Source organism: Chiloscyllium punctatum, chromosome 3, assembly GCF_047496795.1.
Source record: "Chiloscyllium punctatum isolate Juve2018m chromosome 3, sChiPun1.3, whole genome shotgun sequence".
Lineage (NCBI taxonomy): Eukaryota > Metazoa > Chordata > Chondrichthyes > Orectolobiformes > Hemiscylliidae > Chiloscyllium > Chiloscyllium punctatum.
Window position 1 is genome coordinate 58,269,997 of NC_092741.1, and position 22,751 is coordinate 58,292,747.

General features: G+C 43.1%; 1 protein-coding gene across 5 annotated transcripts in view; it reads right to left on the minus strand.

The window, feature by feature from the left end:
- rngtt (RNA guanylyltransferase and 5'-phosphatase) overlaps positions 1–17,770 on the minus strand; it is a 416,785-nt gene extending 399,015 nt beyond the window's left edge. For 4 of the 5 annotated variants that reach the window (XR_011953798.1, XM_072553722.1, XM_072553718.1 and 1 more), the window contains exon 1: positions 17,347–17,769. Coding sequence is in view for 4 of the 5 variants with exons in the window: in XM_072553722.1 (XP_072409823.1) it covers positions 17,347–17,410 (64 nt within the window). In the remaining variant the exon portion in view is untranslated. Of the gene's footprint in view, positions 1–17,346 lie in introns of all 5 variants that reach the window. The other variant, XM_072553724.1, reaches the window with a different exon arrangement.
- Between the last annotated feature and the right edge of the window lie 4,981 nt (positions 17,771–22,751).

The window sequence follows — 22,751 nt, forward strand, 5'->3', positions numbered from 1 at the left end:
GAGAAGATTTGTAGCTCAGATGCTCGTTGTTGTGGTTCCGTTCGCCTAGCTGGGAATTTGTGTTGCAGACGTTTCGTCCCCTTCCTAGGTGACATCCTCAGTGCTTGGGAGCCTTCTGTGATGTTTCCCCCAGCATTTATAGTGATTTGTATCTGCCGCTTCCGGTTGTCAGTTCCAGCTGTCCACTGCAGTGGCTGGTATATTGGGTCCAGGTCGATGTGCTTATTGATTGAATCTGTGGATGAGTGAATGCCTCTAGGAATTCCCTGGCTGTTCTCTGTTTGGCTTGTCCTATAATAGTAGTGTTGTCCCAGTCGAACAAGAGTTGTGTCTTGTAGATGGTGTTTCAGGCTTTCAAGTGTAAAGTAATGAGTTACTTACTATACAATTCCCATACTCTGACCCACTCTTGCAGCAATGGTATGGCTGGTACAGTTCACTTTCTGGATAACAGAGGGTTTAGAGATGGTAACAACATGTCAAGAAATGAGGTTCAGAATCTCCCTGACACTTAATTACCTGACACTTAAGTGGCAAGAAACATTTGCATCAGAAAATATCCAAATCCTGAATGTTGTCCAGGTCTTGCTACAATTTGACATGGGCTATTTCAGCAACCGAGCAATAGCAAATGGTGTTCAACATTGTTCAATGATGATTGCACATCTCCACTTCTGACCTTACGACTGAGAGAAGATCGTTGATGAAACAGCTGAATATGGCTACGTCTTGGACACTAAGAAACTCTTGCAATGAAGTCCTGAAACTAGATGACTGACTTCCAACAACAACACCATTTCCCTTTGTGCTAGGTATCACCCCAACCAAAAAGAAGATTTCCCTCAATTCCCATCAACTCCACTTTTGGCTCCTTAATGCCACACTTGGTCAAATGATGAATCAAAAGATTTGCCACAAAGTTCCAAGTTTCTAACCTGCTCTGATACCCACAGCATGTGGCAATTGCAGTTGGGGTCCTGTTCAATGCCAATGATCCCACAGAGTTTCAAGGGGAACTTGCCAGATACTCTCTAGTTGGAGATGATCATTGTATGGCCCTTTTGTGGAACAAATGTTACTTTCCAATTCTATCTCATGTCTGTCCTCAATGCACACAAAGGCAGACCACTTCCTTATCTGAGGATTTGAGAATGGCATTGAACACTATGGAAACATCCGTGTGACTTCACCATTTGTGCCTAATGATGAAGGTTATTGATGAAGCAATTGAAGATGTTTGGGCCTGAAGGCAGTGTCATAACGAACCCCTGCAGCAAAGTCTCCAGCAGCCAAAAGCATCTTCTTTTCTATTTGGTATGACTCTAACCAGTATTGGAGATAGAGCAACCAGTGACAGCAGTATTATAAGTATTGCGCATGGTGATATTGAAACCAATCATTTGATTTAATTTCTGGCAAATAAGAGTATAACGTAGAAAAATGTGGCACTGTCTATTTTGGCAGGAAGAACAGAATGTGTTTTATCTAAATGACAAGACACTGCAGAGCTCGTCGGTGCAGAGGGATCAAAGTGCCCAAGTGTACAAATCACAAAAGTTTGTATATATATGTACAGCAATTACTAGGAAAATTGACAGAATGTCATTGTTTATTATGAGGGAAAATTGAATACAATACAATCAAGTGGCCATGTTTCAGTTATACAAAGCATTAGTTGGACATCTTGAGTATGGTGTACAGTATCAGGCTCCTTATTTAAAGGAGGATGTAAATGCAATGGAAGCAGTTCAGAGAAGGCTTCCTAGATTAATACCTGGACTAGTGAGGTTTTGGCAGGGTGGAGGTGGAAACAATGAGGGCTCACTACTTAGGAAAAGAAACGATGAGTTTTTTTTCCTGTGTTGAGAGCACTGAGATAACTCACTTCCTCGAAGAATGGTGGAAGCAGAGTTTTTGAATATTTATAAGGCAGAGGTAGATAGATTCTTTATAAGCAAAAGGGAATGGGTAGATAGAAATGTAAAGTAATCAGATTCAGCCATTATGTTGTTATCGAGGGGTTGAGTAGCCTATCCCTACACCTAATACATATGTTTACATCACTTTGTGGCTTTAATAATTTCATTGTCCACTCCTTCCCTACGCCTCCAACACGAGCAAGATTAGCAACCACAGAACTTCTCACCAGCGAACTTGGTTGAGTTCGAAAATTTTTTAATTTTTGGTGGGCGGCACGGTGGCACAGTGGTTAGCACTGTTGCCTCACAGTGCCAGAGACCGGGTTTAATTCCCGCCTCAGGCGACTGTCTGTGTGGAGTTTGCACATTCTCCCAGTGTCTGCGTGGGTTTCCTCCAGGTGCTCCGGTTTCCTCCCACAGTCCAAAGATGTGCAGGTCAGGTGAATTGGCCATGCTAAATTGCCGTAGTATTAGGTAAGGGGTAGATGTAGGGGTATGGGTGGGTTGCGCTTCGGCGGGTCGGTGTGGATTTGTTGGGCCGAAGGGCCTGTTTCCACACTGTAAGTAATCTAATCTAATCTAAATAGCCTACTCCTTTTTCTATCTTAATCCAAACTCTAAAATCTTTTTTTTAATTTAGAATTGTTGTGTTACACTTATAAGTTATATAGACAAGGAAAAGAATAAATTATTCTGAAGAGTTATATTGGATTTGAAATGTCAATTCTGTTTCTCTATCCAAAGTTCTCCAGCACTATTTTTACTTCAGATTTCCAGCATCTGCAGAAATTGGCTTTTATTATTACATTGTTTAAGTTGCTTGTCTAACATTTATTCTTGAGTTTACATGGCATATGATTATTGAGGATGCCATTTATGTAAAAGAGTTGGACTTGATTCAGGAAATCAGGATATAGAATCAGTTTGGGTGGAGATGAGGAATAGTCACTAGTGAAACTGGTCTCCAGGCCCCCTAGCAGTCAGCACAAAGTGAGAAAAAGTATACAAGAATAAATATTAGCTGCTTGTAATAAAGGGGTAACGATAAGCATGCTAGACTTTACCTTTTAGGAAAAATCAGATTGACAGTTTTAGCCTCGTTGAGGAGTTCACAGACTGCTTATGAGATAGTTGCTTCGAGCAACACTTTCTGGAACTGAACAGAGGGCAGGTTATACTAAACTTAGTATTGGGAGTTGAGGCAGAATTAATTAATAATCTCAGAATAAACGCACCTCAAGCAATGATAATATGTTGAATTTTACATCCAAATTTGGAAGGGAGAAGACTGGGGCCAAGAGTGATTGAGTGAGCAGAACGTTGACAAACAGAATATAATGTGGGAAAACATGAAGTTGTTCACTTTGGCAGGAAATAATAAAAAAGCAAAAGCATTACTTAAACAAAGAAAACTTCAAAATTCCAAGATGCAAAGTAATTTAGATGCTCTGGTGCATGCGACACAAATGTTGATATATATACACACATCATGTAATCAAGGTAGCTAATGGGATGCCAACATATATTTTAAGAGGAATTGAAAGTAAGGGTATCAAAAACAGAAAATGCTGCAACAACCTAATGTCGTCTTCTGAATCGAAAAAGAGTTATATTGTACTCAAAACATGCACTCTTTTTAATCTGTCAACAAATGCTGTCAGACCTGCTGAGTTTCTCCCGCAGTTTGAGATTTTGTTGCAGATTTCCAACATCTGCAATATTTTGGTTTTATTTAAAGAGAAAGCATAGCTGTTACATGGGGCATTGGTAAGACCACATATTGAATAATGTACACAGTTTTGGACTCTTTATTTAAAGAAGGATTTAAATCCTTTGGAACCATTTCAGAGGAGGTTTACTAGATTGGTAGCCAGAATAAGCAGGTGGTTACCTGGATAGTTTGGACAGGCTTGACTTGTTTCCAATGAAACTTAGAAGAGTGGCTAAAGTGTATAAGCCAGGGAATGACAGATGGGTTTATGAATTGGAAGGGTTTAGAGGGATATGGGCCAAATGCTAGAAAATGGGAATGGGTCAACTTAGGACATCTCACACACATGGACAAGTTGGACCTAAGTATCTGTTTCCATGCTGTACAACTCTATGACTCAATACTGAATGGATTTGACAAGGTGAATGTCAAAGGGAGATTCCTCTTGTGGGCAAGTCCTGCTTATTAACCAAGACAATGACAGGTTTTGCTCCTTCTCCAGTAGGAACACTTACATATTGATAAAGAATATTTTCTCGAACACATTAATGAATTCTTCACGATTCAAACGTTTAACATTCTGGAAGCCATAGTCAATGATTGGCAACTTAAAATCTCCTGCTATTATGACCTCATTATTCTTACATATATGTGAGATCTCTCTACATATTTGTTCCTCAATTTCCCTGTGACGACTGGGTGGTTTGTAGGACAAGGCGAAAGTGAGTACTGCCATTGCTGGAGATTAGAGTCGAGTGGTGCTAGAAAAGCACAGCAGGTCAGGCAGCATCCGAGAAGCAGGAAAATCAACGTTTCGGGCAAAGGCCTTTCATCAGGACAATCCCTTCAAGGTGATCAATCCTTTTTTATTTCTAATTGTAACCCCGTATATTTTCACAGGACAAAATTTTTCAGAAATATTTTCTCTAGTTAGGAGTTGGAGGTGCCAGTGTTGGACTGGAGTGTACCAAGTTAAAAAAATCACACAACACCAGGATATAGTCCAACAGGTTGATTTGGAAGCACTAGCTTTTGGAGCACTGCTCCTTCATCAGGTGGTTGTGGAATATAAGATCATTAGACACAGAATTTATAGCAAACGTTTACAGTGTAATGTAACTGAAATTATAAGTTAAAAAAGACCTGGATTGTTTCTTAGGTCTCTCATCTTTCAGAATGGGCATGTTGGTTTCAGTTCTTTCATATGTAAATTCCAAAACTTTCTTAAAATTACATTCTTAAGTGAACTTTAACAGCAGGTGCCATGTTAGCCCTGATAATGCATTAAAGATGTGAGATGCCCTGTGTGAGCCTGCCTCTGCCCAATGTTCAGAATGATTCTAATCTAAAAAAGGGATTTACAGAATCTTACATGGATTCATGCAGACTTTGAGCAAAATAAAATGTAATTCTGCAAGTACAAGTTCACCGCACAAACTTATGTGTGTGTGTGTGTGTGTGTGTGTGTGTGTGTGTGCGTGCCTACGTGCGTATACACGTGCGCGGTGGGTGGAGTATGAGTGCCTATGAGAGACTGTGTCACTGTGTACATGAATGAGTGTGAGTGTAAAGGGGTACGAGAGGATGCATGTGAGAGTGTGGGGGTGTATGTGTGAGTGTATGAGAGAGAGCTTGTGTATGGGAGAGGATCTGTGAGAGTGTAAAGGTCTGTAAGTATGTGTCTATGTCTGTGAGTATGCGTGTGTGCGCGTAGTGCAGTGGGGTCACCTGTAAGACCACGAAGTAGGAGCGGAAGTAAGGCCATTCAGTCCATCGGGTCCACTCTGCCATTCAATCATGGCTGATGAGCATTTCAACGCTGCTTCCCTGTACTCTCCCCGATCCCTTAATTCCTTGCAAGATTAAGAATATATCAATCTCTGCCTTGAAGACATTTAATGTCCTGACCTCCACTGCACTCCGTGGCAATGAATTCCATCACTTTCTGACTGAAGAAATGTCTCCCCATTTCTGTTCTAAATTGACCCCCTCTCATTCTAAGACTGTGCCCACAGGTCCTAGTATCCCTGCCTGGCAGAATCAAATTCTCAGCGTTCACCCTTTCTAATCCATGCATTATCTTGTCAGTTTCTATTAGATCTCCCCTCAACCTTCTAAACTCCAATGAATACAATCCCAGGATCCTCAGCTGTGCATCATATGTTAGGCCTACCATTCCAGGAATCATCCGTGTGAATCTCTACTGGATACGCTCCAGTGCCAGTATGTCCTTCCTTAGTGTGGGGACCAAAACTGGACTCGATATTCTAAATTGGGCCTAACCACAGCTTTATAAAGTCTCAGTGGCACATTGCTGCTTTTACATTCCAACCCTCTTGAGATAAATGACAACATTACATTTGCTTTCTTAACCACTGACTCAACCTTTAGAGAATCCTGGACTAGCACTCCCAGATCCCTTTGCACTTTGACTTTATGAATTTTCTCACTGTTAAGAAAATAGTCCGTCCCTATATTCTTTTTTCCAAAGTACAAGACCTATCATTTCCTCACACTGAATTTCATCAGCCATTTCTTGGACCACTGTCCTAAACTGTCTTTCTGCAGCCTCCCCACCTCCTCAGAACTACCTGCCTGTCGGCCTAACTTCGTATCATCAGCAAACTTCGCCCCTAACACCTTCATCCAGATCATTAATATATAACATGAACAGCTGTAGCCCCAACACTGAACCCTGAGGGACACCACTTGCCATTCCAAAAAAGAACCTTTTTCCCCAACTCTCTGCCTTCTGTCAGACAGCCAATCCTCAATCCATGCCAGTAGCTCACCTCAAACACCATGGGCCCTAAGCTTACTCAGCAGCCTTCCATGAGGCACCTTATCAAAGGCCTTTTGGAAGTCTGGGTAGGTAACTTTCACTAGGTTTCCCTGGTCTAACCTACTTGTCACCTCTTCAGAGAATTCTAACAGGTTTGTCAGGCACAACCTCCCCTTACTAAACCCAAACTGACTTGTTCTAATCTGACCCTGCACTTCCAAGAATTTAGAAATACCATCCTTAACAATGGATTCTAGAATTTTACCTACAACCGAGGTTAGGCTAATCGACCTATAAATTTTCCATCTTTTGTCTTGATCCCTTCTTGAACAAGGGGGTTACAACAGTGATTTTCCAATCATCTAGGACTTTCCCTGACTCCAATGATTTTTGAAAAATCACAATCAACACCTCCGCTATTTCTTCAGCCACCTCCCTCGGAATTCTAGGATGTAGCCCATCGAAGCCAGGTGATTTATCAATTTTTAGACCTTTTAGCTTTTCTAGCACTTTCTCTTTTGTACTCAACTCTGCCCCCTGACTCTCCTTAATTGCTGGGATAGTACTCATGTCTTCCACTATGAAGACTGACGCAATGTACTTATTATGTTCTTCAGCTATTTCCTTATCTCCTATCATTAGACATCAATTTGGAGCAGCCCAATTTCTACATTTGCCTCTCATTTGTTTTTTATGTATTGAAAGAAACTTTTACTATCATGCCTAATATTACTGGCTAAATTACCTTCATGTTTGATTCACTCCTTCCTTATTTCTCTGTTATCCTCCCTTGTGAGCTCCATCACAAGCAGTTCCAAAAAGCCATCCTGTAAACATTCCATGAATTCCCTTTCTTTGGATCCTCCAGCAACATTATTCACCCAGTCCATTTGCATATTGAAGTCCCCCATGATCACGGTGACCTTGCCTTTCTGACATACACTATCTATTTCCTGGTACATCTTGCGCCCCTGGTCCTGGCCACTGCTGGGAGGTCTGTAGTGCAACATGAACCCAAGGTGCCGATTAAGGCCATCCCCACGGGTACCAAATTGAGCTATCCGCCTCTGCTCAGCCATTTTGCATTGTTGCCTGCCCCGAAGTCCGCCTTGGAGGATGGCCAGCCGAAGGCCCGTGGTTGAATGTCCCAGATTGCTGAAGTGCTCTCCGACTGGGAGGGAACATTTCAGTCTGTTGATTATTGTGCACGTCCATTCATCCGTTGCCATAGCCTCTGCTCAGTCTCACCAATGTACCATGCCTCAGGGCATCCTTGCCTGCAGCATATGAGATAGACAACGTTAGCCGAGTCACAAGTACCTGCCATATACGTGGTGGGAGGTGTCCCCACGTGTAATGGTGATATCCTTGTCGAGATTCTGACACATCTTGCAGGGTCTACCGTAACAACATTGTATGTTGTTATCCTGAAAGCCGGGCAGCTTGCTACGAACAATTATCTGTTTGAGGTTTGGTGGTTACAGTCACAGAGATGTACAACACAGAAACAGACCCTTTGGTCCAACCCGTCCATGCCAACCAGATATCCCAACCCAATCTAGTCCCACCTGCCAGCACGCGGCCCATATCCCTCCAAACCCTTCCTATTCATATGCCCATCCAAATGCCTTTGAAATGTTGCACTGTATCAGCCTCCACCACTTGTTCTGGCAGTTCATTCCATACATATACCACCCTCTGCGTGAAAAAGTCACCCCTTAGGTCTCTTTTATATCTTTCCCCTCTCACCCTAAACCTATGCCTTCTAGTTCTGGACTCCCCAACCCCAGGGAAAAGACTTGGTCTATTTATCCTATTCATGCCCCTCATAATTTTGTAAACCTCTACAAGATCACCCCTCAGCCTTCGGTGCTCCAGGGAAAACAGCCCCAGCCTATTCAACCTCTCCCAACAGCTCAAATCCTCCAACCTTGGCAACATCCTTGGTAATCATTCCTAAACACTTTCAGGTTTCACAACATCTTGCCGATAGGAAGAAGACCAGAATTTCACGCAATATTCCAACAGTGACCTAACCAATGTCCTGTACAGCCACAACATGACCTCCCAACTCCTGTACTCAATACTCTGACCAATAAACGAAAGCATACTAAACGCCGCCTTCACTGTCCTATCTACCTGCGACTCCACTTTCAAGGAACTATGAACCTGCACTCCAAGGTCTCTTTGTTCAGCAACACTCCCTAGGACCTTACCATTAAGTGTATAAGTCCTGCTAAGATTTGCTTTCCCAAAATGCAGCACTCACATTTATCTGAATTAAACTCCATCTGCCACTTCTCAGCCCATTGGCCCATCTGGTCCAGATCCTGTTGTAATCTGAGGTAACCCTCTTCGCTGTCCACTACACCTCCAATTTTGCTGTCATCTGCAAATTTACTAACTGTACCTCTTATGCTCGCATCCAAATCATTTATGTAAATGACAAAAAGTAGAGGGCCCAGCACTGATCCTTGTGGCACTCCACTGGTCACAAGCCTCCAGTCTGAAAACTAAACCTTCACCACCACCCTCTGTCTTCTACCTTTGAGCCAGTTCTATATCCAAATGGCTAGTTGTCCATGTATTCCATGAGATCTAACCTTGCTAATTAGTCTCCCATGGGGAACCTTGTCGAATGCCCTACTGAAGTCCATATAGATCAGATCTACTGCTCTGCTTTCATCAATTCTCTTTGTAACTTCCTCAAAACGCTCAATCAAGTTTGTGAGACATTATTTCCCATGCACAAAGCCACGCTGACTATCCCTAATCAGTCCTTGCCTTTCCAAGGACTGATTAGGGATAGTCCTGTCCCTCAGGATTCCTTCCAACAACTTGCCCACCACCGAAGTCAGGCTCTCTGATCTATAGTTCCCTGGATTGTCCTGACCACCCTTCTTAAACAGTGGCACCACATTAGCCAACCTCCAGTCTTCCTGCACCTCACCTGTGACTATCAATGAAACAAATATCTCAGCAAGAGGCCCAGCGATCACTTCTCTAGCTTCCCACAGAGTTCTCGGGTACACCTGATCAGGTCCTGGGGATTTATCCACCTTTGTGCATTTCAAGACATCCAGCACTTCCTCCTCTGTAATATGGACGTTTTGCAAGGTGTCACCATCTATTTCCCTGCAGTCTATATCTTCCATATCCTTTTCCACTGTAAATACTGATGCAAAATACTTGTTTAGTATCTTCCCCCATTTTCTGCAGCTCCACAAAAAGGCCGCTTTGCTGATCTTTGAGGGGCCCTATTTTCTCCCCAGTTACCCTTTTGTCCTGAACATACTTGTAAAAACCTTTTGGATCTCCTTAATTCTATTTGCTAAAGTTATCTCATGTCCCCTTTTTGCCCTCCTGATTTTCCTCTTAAGTATACTCCTACTGCTTTTATACTCTTCTAAGGTTGTCTAAGGACGAGAAGTAGAGGCATAGGGAAGGTCATGGCGAGGTGCTCATTCTCATTGATAATATGTTGTAGGCTGCAAAGAACATGGCGTAGTTTGTCGGCTCCCAGGAAGAGTACCCTGTTGGTTGCAGCTCGTGTCTGTCTCCTGTGGAGGTCATTATGGCTTCTCGCTATGGCACGTCAGAACTGGCAGTCGATGAGTTGAGTATCGTATTCAGTTCTTATGAGGACATCCTTGAGTACTTCCAATTGCCCATCACGTTCCTCCTCATCTGAACAGATCGTGTATATGCGTCGGGCTTGTCCGTTGGGGATGGCTGTTCTAATATGTTTTGGATGGAAGCTGGAGAAGTGTAGCATCATGAGGTTATCCATGGGTTTGCGGTAGATTGAGGTGCTGAAGTGCACATCTTTGTTGGAGATGCAAGTGTTCAAGAATGAAACAGAGACTAGAGAGTAGTCCATGGTGAGTTTGATGGTGGGATGAAACTCGTTGATATCACTGTGTAGTTGTTTCAGTGACTCCTTGCCATACGTCCAGAGGAAGAAAATGTTGTCAATATATCTGGTGAATAGGGTTGGTTGGAGGTTCGAACCTGTGCATTAAAATGTTGGTATATTGGGGTGCAAATTTGATCCCCATGGCTGTGCCGTGTGTCTGGATGAAGAACTGGTTGTCAAAAGTGAAAATGCTGTGGTCGAGGATAAAGCAGATGAGTTGTAGGACAATACTCGGAGGTTGGTGTTGAGTATTGAAGCTGTTGCCTGTTTTGACTGGTCTGTGGGTACTGAGTTTCTATAAGAAATCTGTAGTACCGCAACAGAAGCTGGGAGCCCAATATGCCAACATTTTCATGCACAGGTTCAAACAAGACTTCTTCTCTAAGCGGGACCTCCAAGCAACACTATACAGCAGGTGTAGTGACGACATTTTCTTCCTCTGGACATATGGCAAGGAGTCACTGAAACAACTCCATCAAGGACGGGCATTTCAGCAGCTCATTCTACCACAAATCCACAGATAACCTCACGATGCTACACTTCTCCAGCTTCCATCCAAAACAAATTAAAACAGCCATCCCCAACAGATAAGCCCTACGCATACACAGGATCTGTTCAGATGAAGAGGTACGTGATGGGCACTTGGAAGTACTCAAGGATACCCTCATAAGAACGGAGTACGATGCTCAACTCATCGACCGCCAGTTCCAACGTGCCACAGTGAGAAGCCGTAATGATCTCCTCAGGAGACAGACACAAGCTGCAACCAACAGGGTACCCTTCATTGTCTTGTACTTCCTGGGAGCCAAAAAACTACGCTATGGTCTTTGCAGCCTGCAACACATTATCAAATGAGGATAAGCACCTCGCCAAGACCTTCCCCATGCCTCCACTTCTCACATTTAAACAACCACCAAACCTCAAGCAGATCGTTGTTCGCAGCAAACTGCCCGGCTTTCAAGACAACACCATAAAACATTGTCACAGTAGACTCTGCAGGACGTGTCAGAGTGTCGACACAATTACCACCATTACACGTGGGGACACCTCCCACCAGGTATGTGGTAGGTACTCATGTCACTCGGCCAATGTTGTCTATCTCATAAGCTGCAGACAAGGATGCCCTGAGGCATGGTACATTGGTGAGAACGGGCAGAGGCTACAACAATGGATGAATGGACACTGCACAACAATCAAGACAGGAGTGTTCTCTCCCAGTCGGAGAACACTTCAGCGATCCGGGACATTGAACTTCGGATCCTCAGGTGACCATCCTCCAAGGCGGACTTTGGGACAGGCAACAACACAAAGTGTCGAGAGTGTGGTGCTGGAAAAGCACAGCAGGTCAGGCAGCATCCGAGGAGCAGGAAAATCGATGTTCCTGCTCCTCGGATGCTACCTCACCTGCTGTGCTTTTCCAGCACCACACTCTCAACTCTAATCTGCAGTCCTCACTTTCGCCTAACAACGCAAAGTGGCCAAGCAGAGACTGATAGCCAGGTTCAGTAGCCATGGAGATGGCCTCAGCCTGGACCTTGGATTCATGTCACACTACAGGTGACCCCACTGCACTACACTCACAGACAGATCCTCTCTCATACGCTCACACATACGTTCTCACACTCCCCTTCTCACAGACTTATACTCCTTTACTCTCTCCCTCACTCACATACACAGACACTCTCTCTCATAGTCACTCATACCCCCAGAACACATGCACCCATAAAGGTTTGCGGGGTGAATTTGTACTTGCAGAATTACATTTTATTTCACTCAAAAACTGCATGAATTCATGTAAGATTCTGTAAATCCCATTTTTAGATTAGATTCAGTCTCAATGTTGTGGCACAGACAGTCTCACACAGGGCACATCACACCTTCAAATGCATTATCCAGGCCAACATGACACCTACTGTTAAAGTTCACTTGAGAATGTAACTTTAAGAAAGCTCTGGAACTTACATATGAAACCAACATGCTGATTCTAAAAGATGAGTGACTTAACAAACAATCCAGGTCTTTTTCAACTTATAATTTCAGTTACATCACATTATAAACTTTTGCTATAAATTCTGTGTCCTACGATCTTATATTCCACAATCACCTGATGAAGGAGCAGCACTCCGAAAGCTAGTGCTTCCAAATGAACCTGTTGGACTATAATCTGGTGTTGTGTGACTTTTAAATTTCTCTAGTTACAGCAGTAATGTTTTTCTGAATCAAAAACATCACTCCCCCTCCTCTTTTGCCTCTCTTTCTGTCATTCCTATAGAATTGGTTAGGGATCGTCAGCATGGTTTTGTGCAAGGGCAATTATGTCTCACAAACTTGACTGAGTTTTTTGAGGAAGTAACCAAGAAGATTGATGCAGGCAGAGGAACAGACATTGTTTACTTGGACCTTAGTAAAGGCTTTGATAAGGTTCTACATGATAGACCCATTACTAAAGTTAGATCATGTGGGATTCACAGAATGTGCCAATTGGATACAAAATTGGCCTAATGGGTGTCAGAGAGTGATGGTGCAGGGTTGTTTTTCAGACTGGAGCTCTGTAACCAGCAGTGTTCCACAGAAATCGGTGCTGGGTCCACTTTTAGATTTTATTCTCACGATTTAGATGAGAACATAGAAGGCATGGTTAGTACGTTTGTGAATGATACCAAGATTGGTAATATCGTGGACAGTGAAGAAGGTTATCTAAGATTACAAAGAGATCTTGACTGATTTGTTCAATGGACTGAAGAGTGGCAGGTGGAGCTTAATTTGTATAATTACAAGATATTGCATTTTGGTAAAACACACATGGGTAGGATTTATACAAAAAATGGTAGGGCCTTGGGTAGTGTTGTAGAACAGAGAGACTTAGGGGCTCAGATACATAATTCTTTGAAGTTTGCATCACATATAGATAGGCTGATTAAGAAGGTATTTAGCATGTTTGCCCTCATTGATCAGACCTTTAAAGTATAGGAGCTGAAATGTTATGTTGAGGTTGTACTGAACATTGGTGAAGCCTCTTCTAGAGTACTGTATGTAGTTCTGGTTACCCTTTTATAGAAAGGATATCATTAAGCATGTCAGAAAGGCAAGGTCACGGTGATCATGGGGGACTTCAATATGCAGGTGGACTGGGTAAATAATGTTGCCAGTGGATCCAAAGAAAGGGAATTCATGGAATGCTTACAGGATGACTTTTTGGAACAGCTTGTCATGGAGCTCACAAGGGAGCAGGCTATTCTGGACCTAGTGCTATGTAATGAACCAGACTTTATAAAAGATCTTAAAGTAAGGGAACACTTAGGAAGCAATGATCATAATATGGTAGAGTTCAGTCTGCAGTTTGAAAGAGAAAAGGCAAAATCGGACATAATGGTGTTACAGTTAAATAAAAGGTAATAATGAGGGCATGAGAGAGGAACTGACGAACATTGACTGGAAGCAGAGCCTAGCGGGGAAGACAGTAGAGCAAAAATGGCAGGAGTTTGTGGGTATAATTGAGGACACAGTACAGAGGTTCATCCCCAAGAAAATGTAGATTATCCGGGGAGGGATTAGACAGCCATGGCTGACAAAGGAAGTCAGGAAATGTATCAAAGAAAAAGAGAGATCCTATAAAGTGACCAAGAGCACTGGGAAATCAGAAGATTGGGAAGGCTACAAAAACAAACAGAGGATAACAAAGAGAGAAATAAGGAAGGAGAGGATCAAATATGAAGATAGGCTCGCCAGTAATATTAGAAATGATAGTAAAAGTTTCTTTCAATACATAAGAAACAAACGACAGGCAAAAGCAGACATTGGGCACTTCAAACTGATGCTGGAAGCCTAGTGATGGGAGATAAGGAAATAGCTGGAGAACTTAATAAGTACTTTGCATCAGTCTTCACAGTGGAAGACATGAGTAATATCCCAACAATTAAAGGGAGTCAGGGGCTGTGTTGAGTATGGCTGCCACTACAAAAGAGAAAGTGCTAGAAAAGCTAAAAGGTCTTAAAATTGATAAATCTCCTGGTCCCGATGGGCTACATCCTAGAGTTCGGAGGGAGGTGGTTGAGGAAATAGCGGAGGCGTTGGTTGAGATCTTTCAAAAGTCACTGGAGTCAGGGAAAGTCCCAGATGATTGGAAGATCGCTGTTGTAACCCCCTTGTTCAAGAAAGGATCAAGACAAAAGATGGAAAATTATAGGCCAATTAGCCTAACCTCGGTTGTTGGTAAAATTCTAGAATCCATCATTAAGGATGAGGTTTCTAAATTCTTGGAAGAGCAGGGTCGGATTAGAACAAGTCAACATGGATTTAGTAAGGGGAGGTCGTGCCTGACAAACCTGTTAGAATTCTCTGAAGAGGTGACAAGTAGGTTAGACCAGGGAAACCCAGTGGATGTGGTCTCTCTAGACTTCCAAAAGGCCTTTGATAAGGTGTCACACGGGAGGCTGCTGACTAAGGTGAGGGCCCATGGTGTTCGAGGTGAGCTACTGGTATGGATTGAGGATTGGCTGTCTGAGAGAAGGCAGAGAGTTGGGATAAAAGGTTCTTTTTCGGAATGGCAGCCGGTGACAAGCGGTGTCCCTCAGGGTTCAGTTTTGGGGCCGCAGCTGTTCATGTTATGTATTAATGATCTGGATGAAAGGACTGGGGGCATTCTAGCGAAGTTTGCCGATGATACAAAGTTAGGTGGACAGACTGGTAGTACCGAGGAAGTGGGGAGGCTGCAGAAGGATCTAGACAGTTTGGGAGAGTGGTCCAGGAAATGGCTGATGAAATTCAATGTGAGCAAATGCGAGGTCTTGCACTTTGGAAAAAAGAATACGATCATGGACTACCTTCTAAACATTGAGAAAATTAATAAAGCCAAAGTACAAAGGGATCTGGGAGTGCTCGTCGAGGATTCTCTAAAGGTAAATATGCAGGTTGAATCCATGATTAAGAAAGCGAATGCAATGTTGTCATTTATCTCAAGAGGGTTGGAATATAAAAGCACTGTTGTGCTACTGAGACTTTATAAAGCTCTGGTTAGGCCCCATTTGGAGTACTGTGTCCAGTTTTGGGCTCCACACCTCAGGAAGGACATACTGGCACTGGAGCGTGTCCAGCGGAAATTCACACGGATGATCCCTGAAATGGTAGGTCTAACATACGAGGAACGGCTGAGGATCCTGGGATTGTATTCATTGGAGTTTAGAAGGTTAAGGGGAGATCTCATAGAAACTTACAAGATAATACATGGCTTGGAAAGGGTGGACGCTAGAAAATTGTTTCCATTAGGCGGGGAGACTAGGACCCCTGGGCACAGCCTTAGAATTAGAGGGGGTCAATTCAGAACAGAAATGCGGAGACATTTCTTCAGCCAGAGAGTGGTGGGCCTGTGGAATTCATTGCCACGGAGTGCAATGGAAGCCGGAACGCTAAATGTCTTCAAAGCAGAGATTGATAAATTCTTGATGTCACAAGGAATTAAGGGCTACGGAGAGAATGCGGGTAAGTGGAGTTGAAATGCCCATCAGCCATGATTAAATGGCGGAGTAGATTTGATAGGCAGAATGGCCTTACTTCCACTCCTATGTCTTATGGTCTAAGCTGGAGAAGGTTCAGATTTACCATGCTATTGCTGGTACTTGAGGGTTTGAGTTATGGGAAAGAGGTTAAGTAGGCTGGGACTTTTTTCACTTAAGTGTACAAGGTAGAACCGTGGCCCTGTTGAGGTTTATAAAATCATGACAGGTATAAATAAAATGAATGACAGGTCTCTTTTCCCTCAGGTGGGAGATTTTAAGACTAGGGTCACATTTTTAAGGTGAGAGAAGAAAGATTTAAAAACTCATGGAATGCATTCTTTTTGTACAGAGAGTGGTTCGTGTGTGGATTGAAATTCCAGACTAAGTGGTGGATGCGAGTACAGTTACAATGTTTAAAAGATATGTACACGAATAAGAAATGTTTGAGGGACAGGTGCCAAACCCAGACAGGTGGGACTAGTTTAACTTGGGATTAAAGTCAGTATGAACCATAGTTGGACCAAAGGGTCTATTTCCATGCTATATGACTCTGTGACTCCATTATATTGTTTCAAAATTCAGATTACCCTTTCAAGAGAGAGGTGAAGACTTTTTTTTCGAGGTTGCACGATTTTGGAACTCTTCACCTCAGAACATTGTTGAGACAAGGTCATTTAATATTTTAAGGCAGAGTTAAATAGACTCTTGTTAGGCTGGGGAACCAAATAGCAATTGGAGAGATGTGGATCTCAAAACAAACAAACAAACACACACAGTTTTTGCAGATCAGATTTAAAGGTCTAATTATCTAATTCTGCACCTACTTCACATGCCCCATTCAATTCTGCAATTGTTGCTATGTAAAGCTTTGTCACTCAGTGAAGAAAAATCTATATACAGTACAGTACTGGATGAGTGGTGCTGGAAGAGCACAGCAGCTCAGGCAGCATCCAACGAGCAGCGAAATCAAACAGTACAACCATCTACTGTACTGAACTCACAAGTTACAAGCACTAGAAGGCGTCAGAGGGTGTTCAGAACATAGTAAAGTTTTCAATAAACACATTGTAGTAAAGAGATTACCGATATTTCATTTCACTTTCAGAGGATTTGGTTCAATGTGTTCTTTTAATCAATTTCAACAACATTTAGACAGTTACAAAGGAAGTTTATAAATAAAGAAACAACACAAGCGTCTTATTTACCAGAACGAATTGACCTATTAGTTGGATTAATGAATACTCGGAGGAGCCCATCCATCCACAAGTGAAAAGCGTTCCTTCTTCAACTTAAACATTTGAAATGTGCTACCTTGTTATGATTGGATGCTAAACAACACTGCAGCAACCCCCAAACCAATAAATCATTTCAATTCAGCGAGGCCAGGAAGCAAACCCCCTCCCGCCAAGACGTTGACCTCCTCAGGATTGTGAATTATTGCACAATGCAACTAATCAGAGACAACAACAATAAACAAACGCAAAGGCATCGGCCCCGCCATCGGCCTGATTTCTGACACTCACCTGCTACTGGTTGTCCTCTCCTGGGACAATGTAACCATCGCGGGGGGATTGCGCTGTTTGACATGCTGGATATTTCACACCGCCACAAGTTCTCTGCTCCTGGCGGCAGCAGGGGGAGGGGATGGGGAATGTCGCCACCCAGTAACCGCTGGATCCTCGCCGGGTTCTTTCCCTCCTCACATCAGAGGCGAGTCCCCGGCTTGGAGGCCTCAAACCGGCCCCTAAAGTCCCGGTACCGCCTGTATTTTGTTGTTGTTGTTGTTGATTTAAAAGCGAAGATCCGCGGAAACGCCGCTGAAGCCGAGTCGGTGGTTCCCGGGCCGGGGGATATGGTGGAAATCCGCTGCCGCTGGAGGACCTTCTTCAAACCGTTGGCAACGAGCAAGCTCCACGCCGGCGCGCACCCTCTCTCTCCCCCCCGCGCGCGCGCGCGCTCTGCGCGGGCACAAACCACTACGCGCTCGAGGGCAGGGCGCGCCCCCGCTGGGCCTCATTCCCCCTGCTGTTTGGACTAGAGCAAAGTAACATGTGCCTCAGTACAGTCCATCACTTAACGTTCTTGGAAAATGTGAAACAAAATTCAGTCATATTCTGATTGAATGGCAGAACAAACTTAAGGAGTTGGATAGCTCACTCCTGTCCCTTGCTTGTATTTGACGAGGACCATTCATGGAGTTATTGGGGAGTCACAACAAACGCAGTTACTATCTGCAATGTAGAGCCACAATTCAAGGATTATTTTCATTAGCAAAACAGCGAGTTACCAAAAGGCACAGATTTAAGGTAATTGCCAAAATAGTTACGAGCAACATGAGGTGAGAAGTGCAAGGGTAGAATTTCTACCTCCAGGCCAGAGGATCTAACTTCAAGTACTACTTGCCTTCTTACGCCAAAGGTATGTCAAAACATGTCATTAAAAGTGGCTTTTGGAGATTTTGTGGCATCATGGGTAGCATTCCTGCTCCCAGACGTGATGACACAGGAAGATTCATTCAGAACGAGGATATAAAGAAAGATATGAATGTTGTAAGTTTGTAAATAGAAATATACTGTCTGAAACGGTGGAAAAAACAGGGTGCAATTACTACATTTGGCAAAGATACGTAGAAAGGGCAGGTAAATGGAACTAATTGAATTCATTTCAAAAAAGGAAAAAGTGGCGACAGCAGATACTAGAGAGTCAGAGTTGAAAAGCATGGTGCTGGAAAAAGCACGTCAGGTCAGGCGGCATCTGAGGAGCAGGAGAGTTGACATTTCAGGCATTAGCCTTTCATCACAAATTCCTGATGAAGGGATAATGCCCGAAACGTCAACTCTCCTGCTCCTCGGATGCTGCCTGACCTGGTGTGCTTTTTCCATCAGCACACGTTTTGGCTCTTCCTTTCCAAAATAAAGTCAAATTCTCTGCTGTTTTACTTGACACTTAATGTGTTCTTCCAGTTCTAATTACTGAACCGGTCGAGCATTGGAACTAGTGCAGAGAAGCGAAGTTCTCAATTTCAAACGTTGATTCCTGAAGAAGGGCTGATGCCCGAAACGTCGATTCTCCTGTTCCTTGGATGCTGCCTGACCTGCTGCGCTTTTCCAGCAACACATTTTCAAGACTGGAAAGGAGGCATCTAAGGTTATCGTAACCAGTGTAGGAACACTGGTTTTTAACAGTAGTTGTTAAAAATCTGGATAAGAATTGTTAAAAAAAAAAGAACTGTACAGCACAGGAATGGACCCTTTAGCTCACAATGTTGTGCTGAACATGATGCCAAATTAAACTAATCCCATTTGCCTGCCCTTAGTACATATCCCTTCATTCCTTGCATATCCATATGCTTACCTAAAGATCTCTTAAATGCCCCTAAAGTATCTGCCTCCACCACCACCCCGGTTGTGCATTCCACAGTCCTAGCACTGTGTGAGAACTTTACACCCTCCCATCTTCTATGAACTTGCCCGCTCTCTTCTTAAATGCATGCCCCCAAGTTTTAGACATTTCAACTCTGGGAAAAAGATTCTGTCAACCCTAATTTTATAATTTTACGGACTTCTATCAAATTTCCCTTCAGCCTCTGCCACTCCATAGAAAACTACCTGAGTTTTTGTAGCCTGTCCTTATAGTTTATACCTTCTAATCCAGGCAGCATCCTGGTAAACTGCTTCTGCACCCTCTCCAAAACCTTTCTGTAATGTGACAACCAGAACTGAACACAGTACTCTAATTGTGCTCTAACCAAAGTCTTACAAAGTTGCCACATGACATCCTGACTCTTGTACTCATTTCCCTGACCAATAAAGGCAAGCATGACATATGCCTTCTTCACCACCCTATCCACTTGCATGGTCACTTTCAGAAAGCTATGGACTTGGATCCCAATATCTCTCTGTACATCAATGCTGTTCAGGATCCTGCCGTTGACTGTATACTTTTCCTTAACAAGTTCACCAGATTGATTCTGGAGATGAGGAGGTTACCCTATGAGGAGAGATTGAGCCACCTGGGACTGTATTCGCCAAAATTTAGGAGATTGAAAGGGCATCTTACAGAAACATATGAAATTATGAAATGGATAGATAAGATATGGACAGGCAAGTTGTTTCTACTCGTGGGTGAGACTAGGACTAGGAGACATGGCCTCAAGATTAGGGGGAGTAGGTTTACGACAGAGATGAGGAGGAACTGCTTTTCCCAAATAGTGTATCCATGGTATTCTCTGTCCAGATAGTGGCAGCTTCATTAAATATATTCAAGCCACAGTTAATTGGGTTTTTGCATGGTAGGGGAATTAAGAGTTACTGGGATAATGCAGGTAGGAGGAGCTGAGATAATGGATAGATGAGCCATGACCTTAATAGCGGAGCTGGCTCAACAGGCCAAATGGCCTACTCCTGCATCTATTACTATGAAACTATTTGATATCCCAAAATGCAGCATCTCACTTTTAGCCAGATTAAACCCCACCTGCCATTTTTCTGCTGATATCTGCAACTGTCATAGAGTCATACAGAGGTACAGCATGGAAACAGACACTTCGGTCCAACCCGTCCATGCCGACCTGATATCCCAACCCAATCTAGTCCCATCTGCCAGCACCTAGCCCATATCCCTCCAAACCCTTCCTATTCATATACCCATCCAAATGCCTCTTAAATGTCGCAATTGTACCAGCCTCGACCACTTCCTCTGGCAGCTCATTCCATACACGTACCACCATCTGTGTGAAAACATTGCCCCATAGGTCTCTTTTATATCTTTCCCCTCTCACCATAAACCTACGTATGCCCTCTAGTTCTGGACTCCCCAACCCCAGGGAAAAGACTTCATCTATTTATCCTATCCATGCCCCTTATGATTTTATAAACTTCTATAAGGTCACACCTCAGCCTCCGACGCTCCAGGGAAAACAACCCCAGCATATTCAACCTCTCCCTATAGCTCAAATCCTCCAATCCTGGCAATATGCTTGTAAATCTTTTCTGAACTCTTTCAAGTTTCACAATATCTTTCCAATAGGAAGGAGACCAGAATTGCATGCAATATTCCAAAAGTGGCCTAACCAATGTCCTGTACTCAATAGTCTGACCAATAGAGGAAAGTATACCAAATGCCTTCTTCACTATCCTATCTACCTGCGAATCTACTTTCAAGGAGCTATGAACCTGCACTCAAGGTCTCTTTGTTCAGCAACACTCCCTAGGACCTTACCATTAACTAGGTAAAAACAATGACTGCAGATGCTGGAAACCAGATTCTGGATTAGTGGTGCTGGAAGAGCACAGCAGTTCAGGCAGCATCCTCTGCCACTCCTCAGCCCATTGGCCCATCTGATCAAGATCCCATTGTGACCTGAGGGAATTTTCTTCACCGTCCACCTTACCTCCAATTTTGGAGTCATCTGGAAACTTACTAACTATACCTCTTACATTCACATCTAAATCATTAATATAAATGTCAAAAAGCAGCACCAATCCTTGTGGCACTCCACTGGTCACAGGCCTCCAGTCTGAAAAATATACCTCCACCACCACCCTCTATCTTCTAGCTTTGAGCCAGTTCTGTATTCAAATGCTAGTTCTCCCTATAATCCATGAGATCTAACCTTGCTAACCAGTCTCCCATGGGGAACCTTGTCTAATGCCTTACTGAACTCCATATAGATCACATCTACCACTCTGCCCTCATCAATCCTATTTGTTACTTCTTCAAAATACTCAATCCTTTGTGAGACATGATTTCCCATGCACAAAGCAATGTTGACTAACCTTAATCAGTCCTTGCCTTTTCAAATACATGTACACCCTGTCCCTCAGGATTCCCTTCAACAACTTGCCCACAATCAATGTCAGACTCACTGGTCTATAGTTCCCTGGTTTGTCCTTACCACCTTTCTTAAACAGTGGCACCATGTTAGCAAACTTCCAGTCTCCGGCACCTCACCTGTGACTATTGATGATACAACTATCTCAGCAAGGGGCCCAGCATCAACTCCCTAGCTTCCCATAGAGTTCTAGGGTACATCTGATCAGGTCCTGGGGATTTATCCACTTTTGTGTGTTTCAAGACATCCAGCACTTTCTCCTCTGTAATATGGACATTTTTCAAGATGTCACCATCTATTTCCCTACATTCTATATCTTCCATGTTCTTTTCCACCGTAAATACTGATGCAAAATACTCATTTAGTATCTCTCCCATCTCCTGCGGCTCCACATAAATGAGGATACTGTGGGGAAATGATGTTGACGTATCTGAGCCACAATCTAGTTGAATGCCTTAATGAAGAAATAGATTACTCCAGTTTTTCTTTAATTTATACTACCTTTTTAATATGATTAAGTATCTGGATTTTCCAAACTTTTAGGGTTTACTAAATATTTTCAAACCACTTTAAAATAATACAAAATATCTCTCTGAACTGCACCTCTTTTGTAAAATGCGCTTACCAGCAGTTTTATTACTTTATCTTTCTAGCTTTTAACCTCTGAAGGCAACATTGGCATTTCGAGTCATAGAGATATGTAGCATGGGAACCGACCCTTCAATCCAACCTGTCCATGTTGACAGGATATTCTAAGTAAATCTAGTTCCATTTTCAAGCATTTGGCCCATTTCATTCTAAACTGTTCCTGTTCATATACCCATCCAGATACAAATGTTGTAATTGTACCAGCTTCCACCACTTCCTCTGAAAGCTCATTCTATACATACACACCACCTTTGCGTGAAAAATTTGCCTGTTAAGTCCCTTATAAGTCTATGCCCTCTACTTTTGGATTTCCTTACCCTGGGAAAAGATCTTGTCTATTCACCCTATCCATGACCCTCATGGTTTTAGAAACCTCTATCATGTCACGCTTCAGGGAAAATAGCCCTAGCACTTTCCTATAGCTCAAATCCTTTAACCCTGGCAACA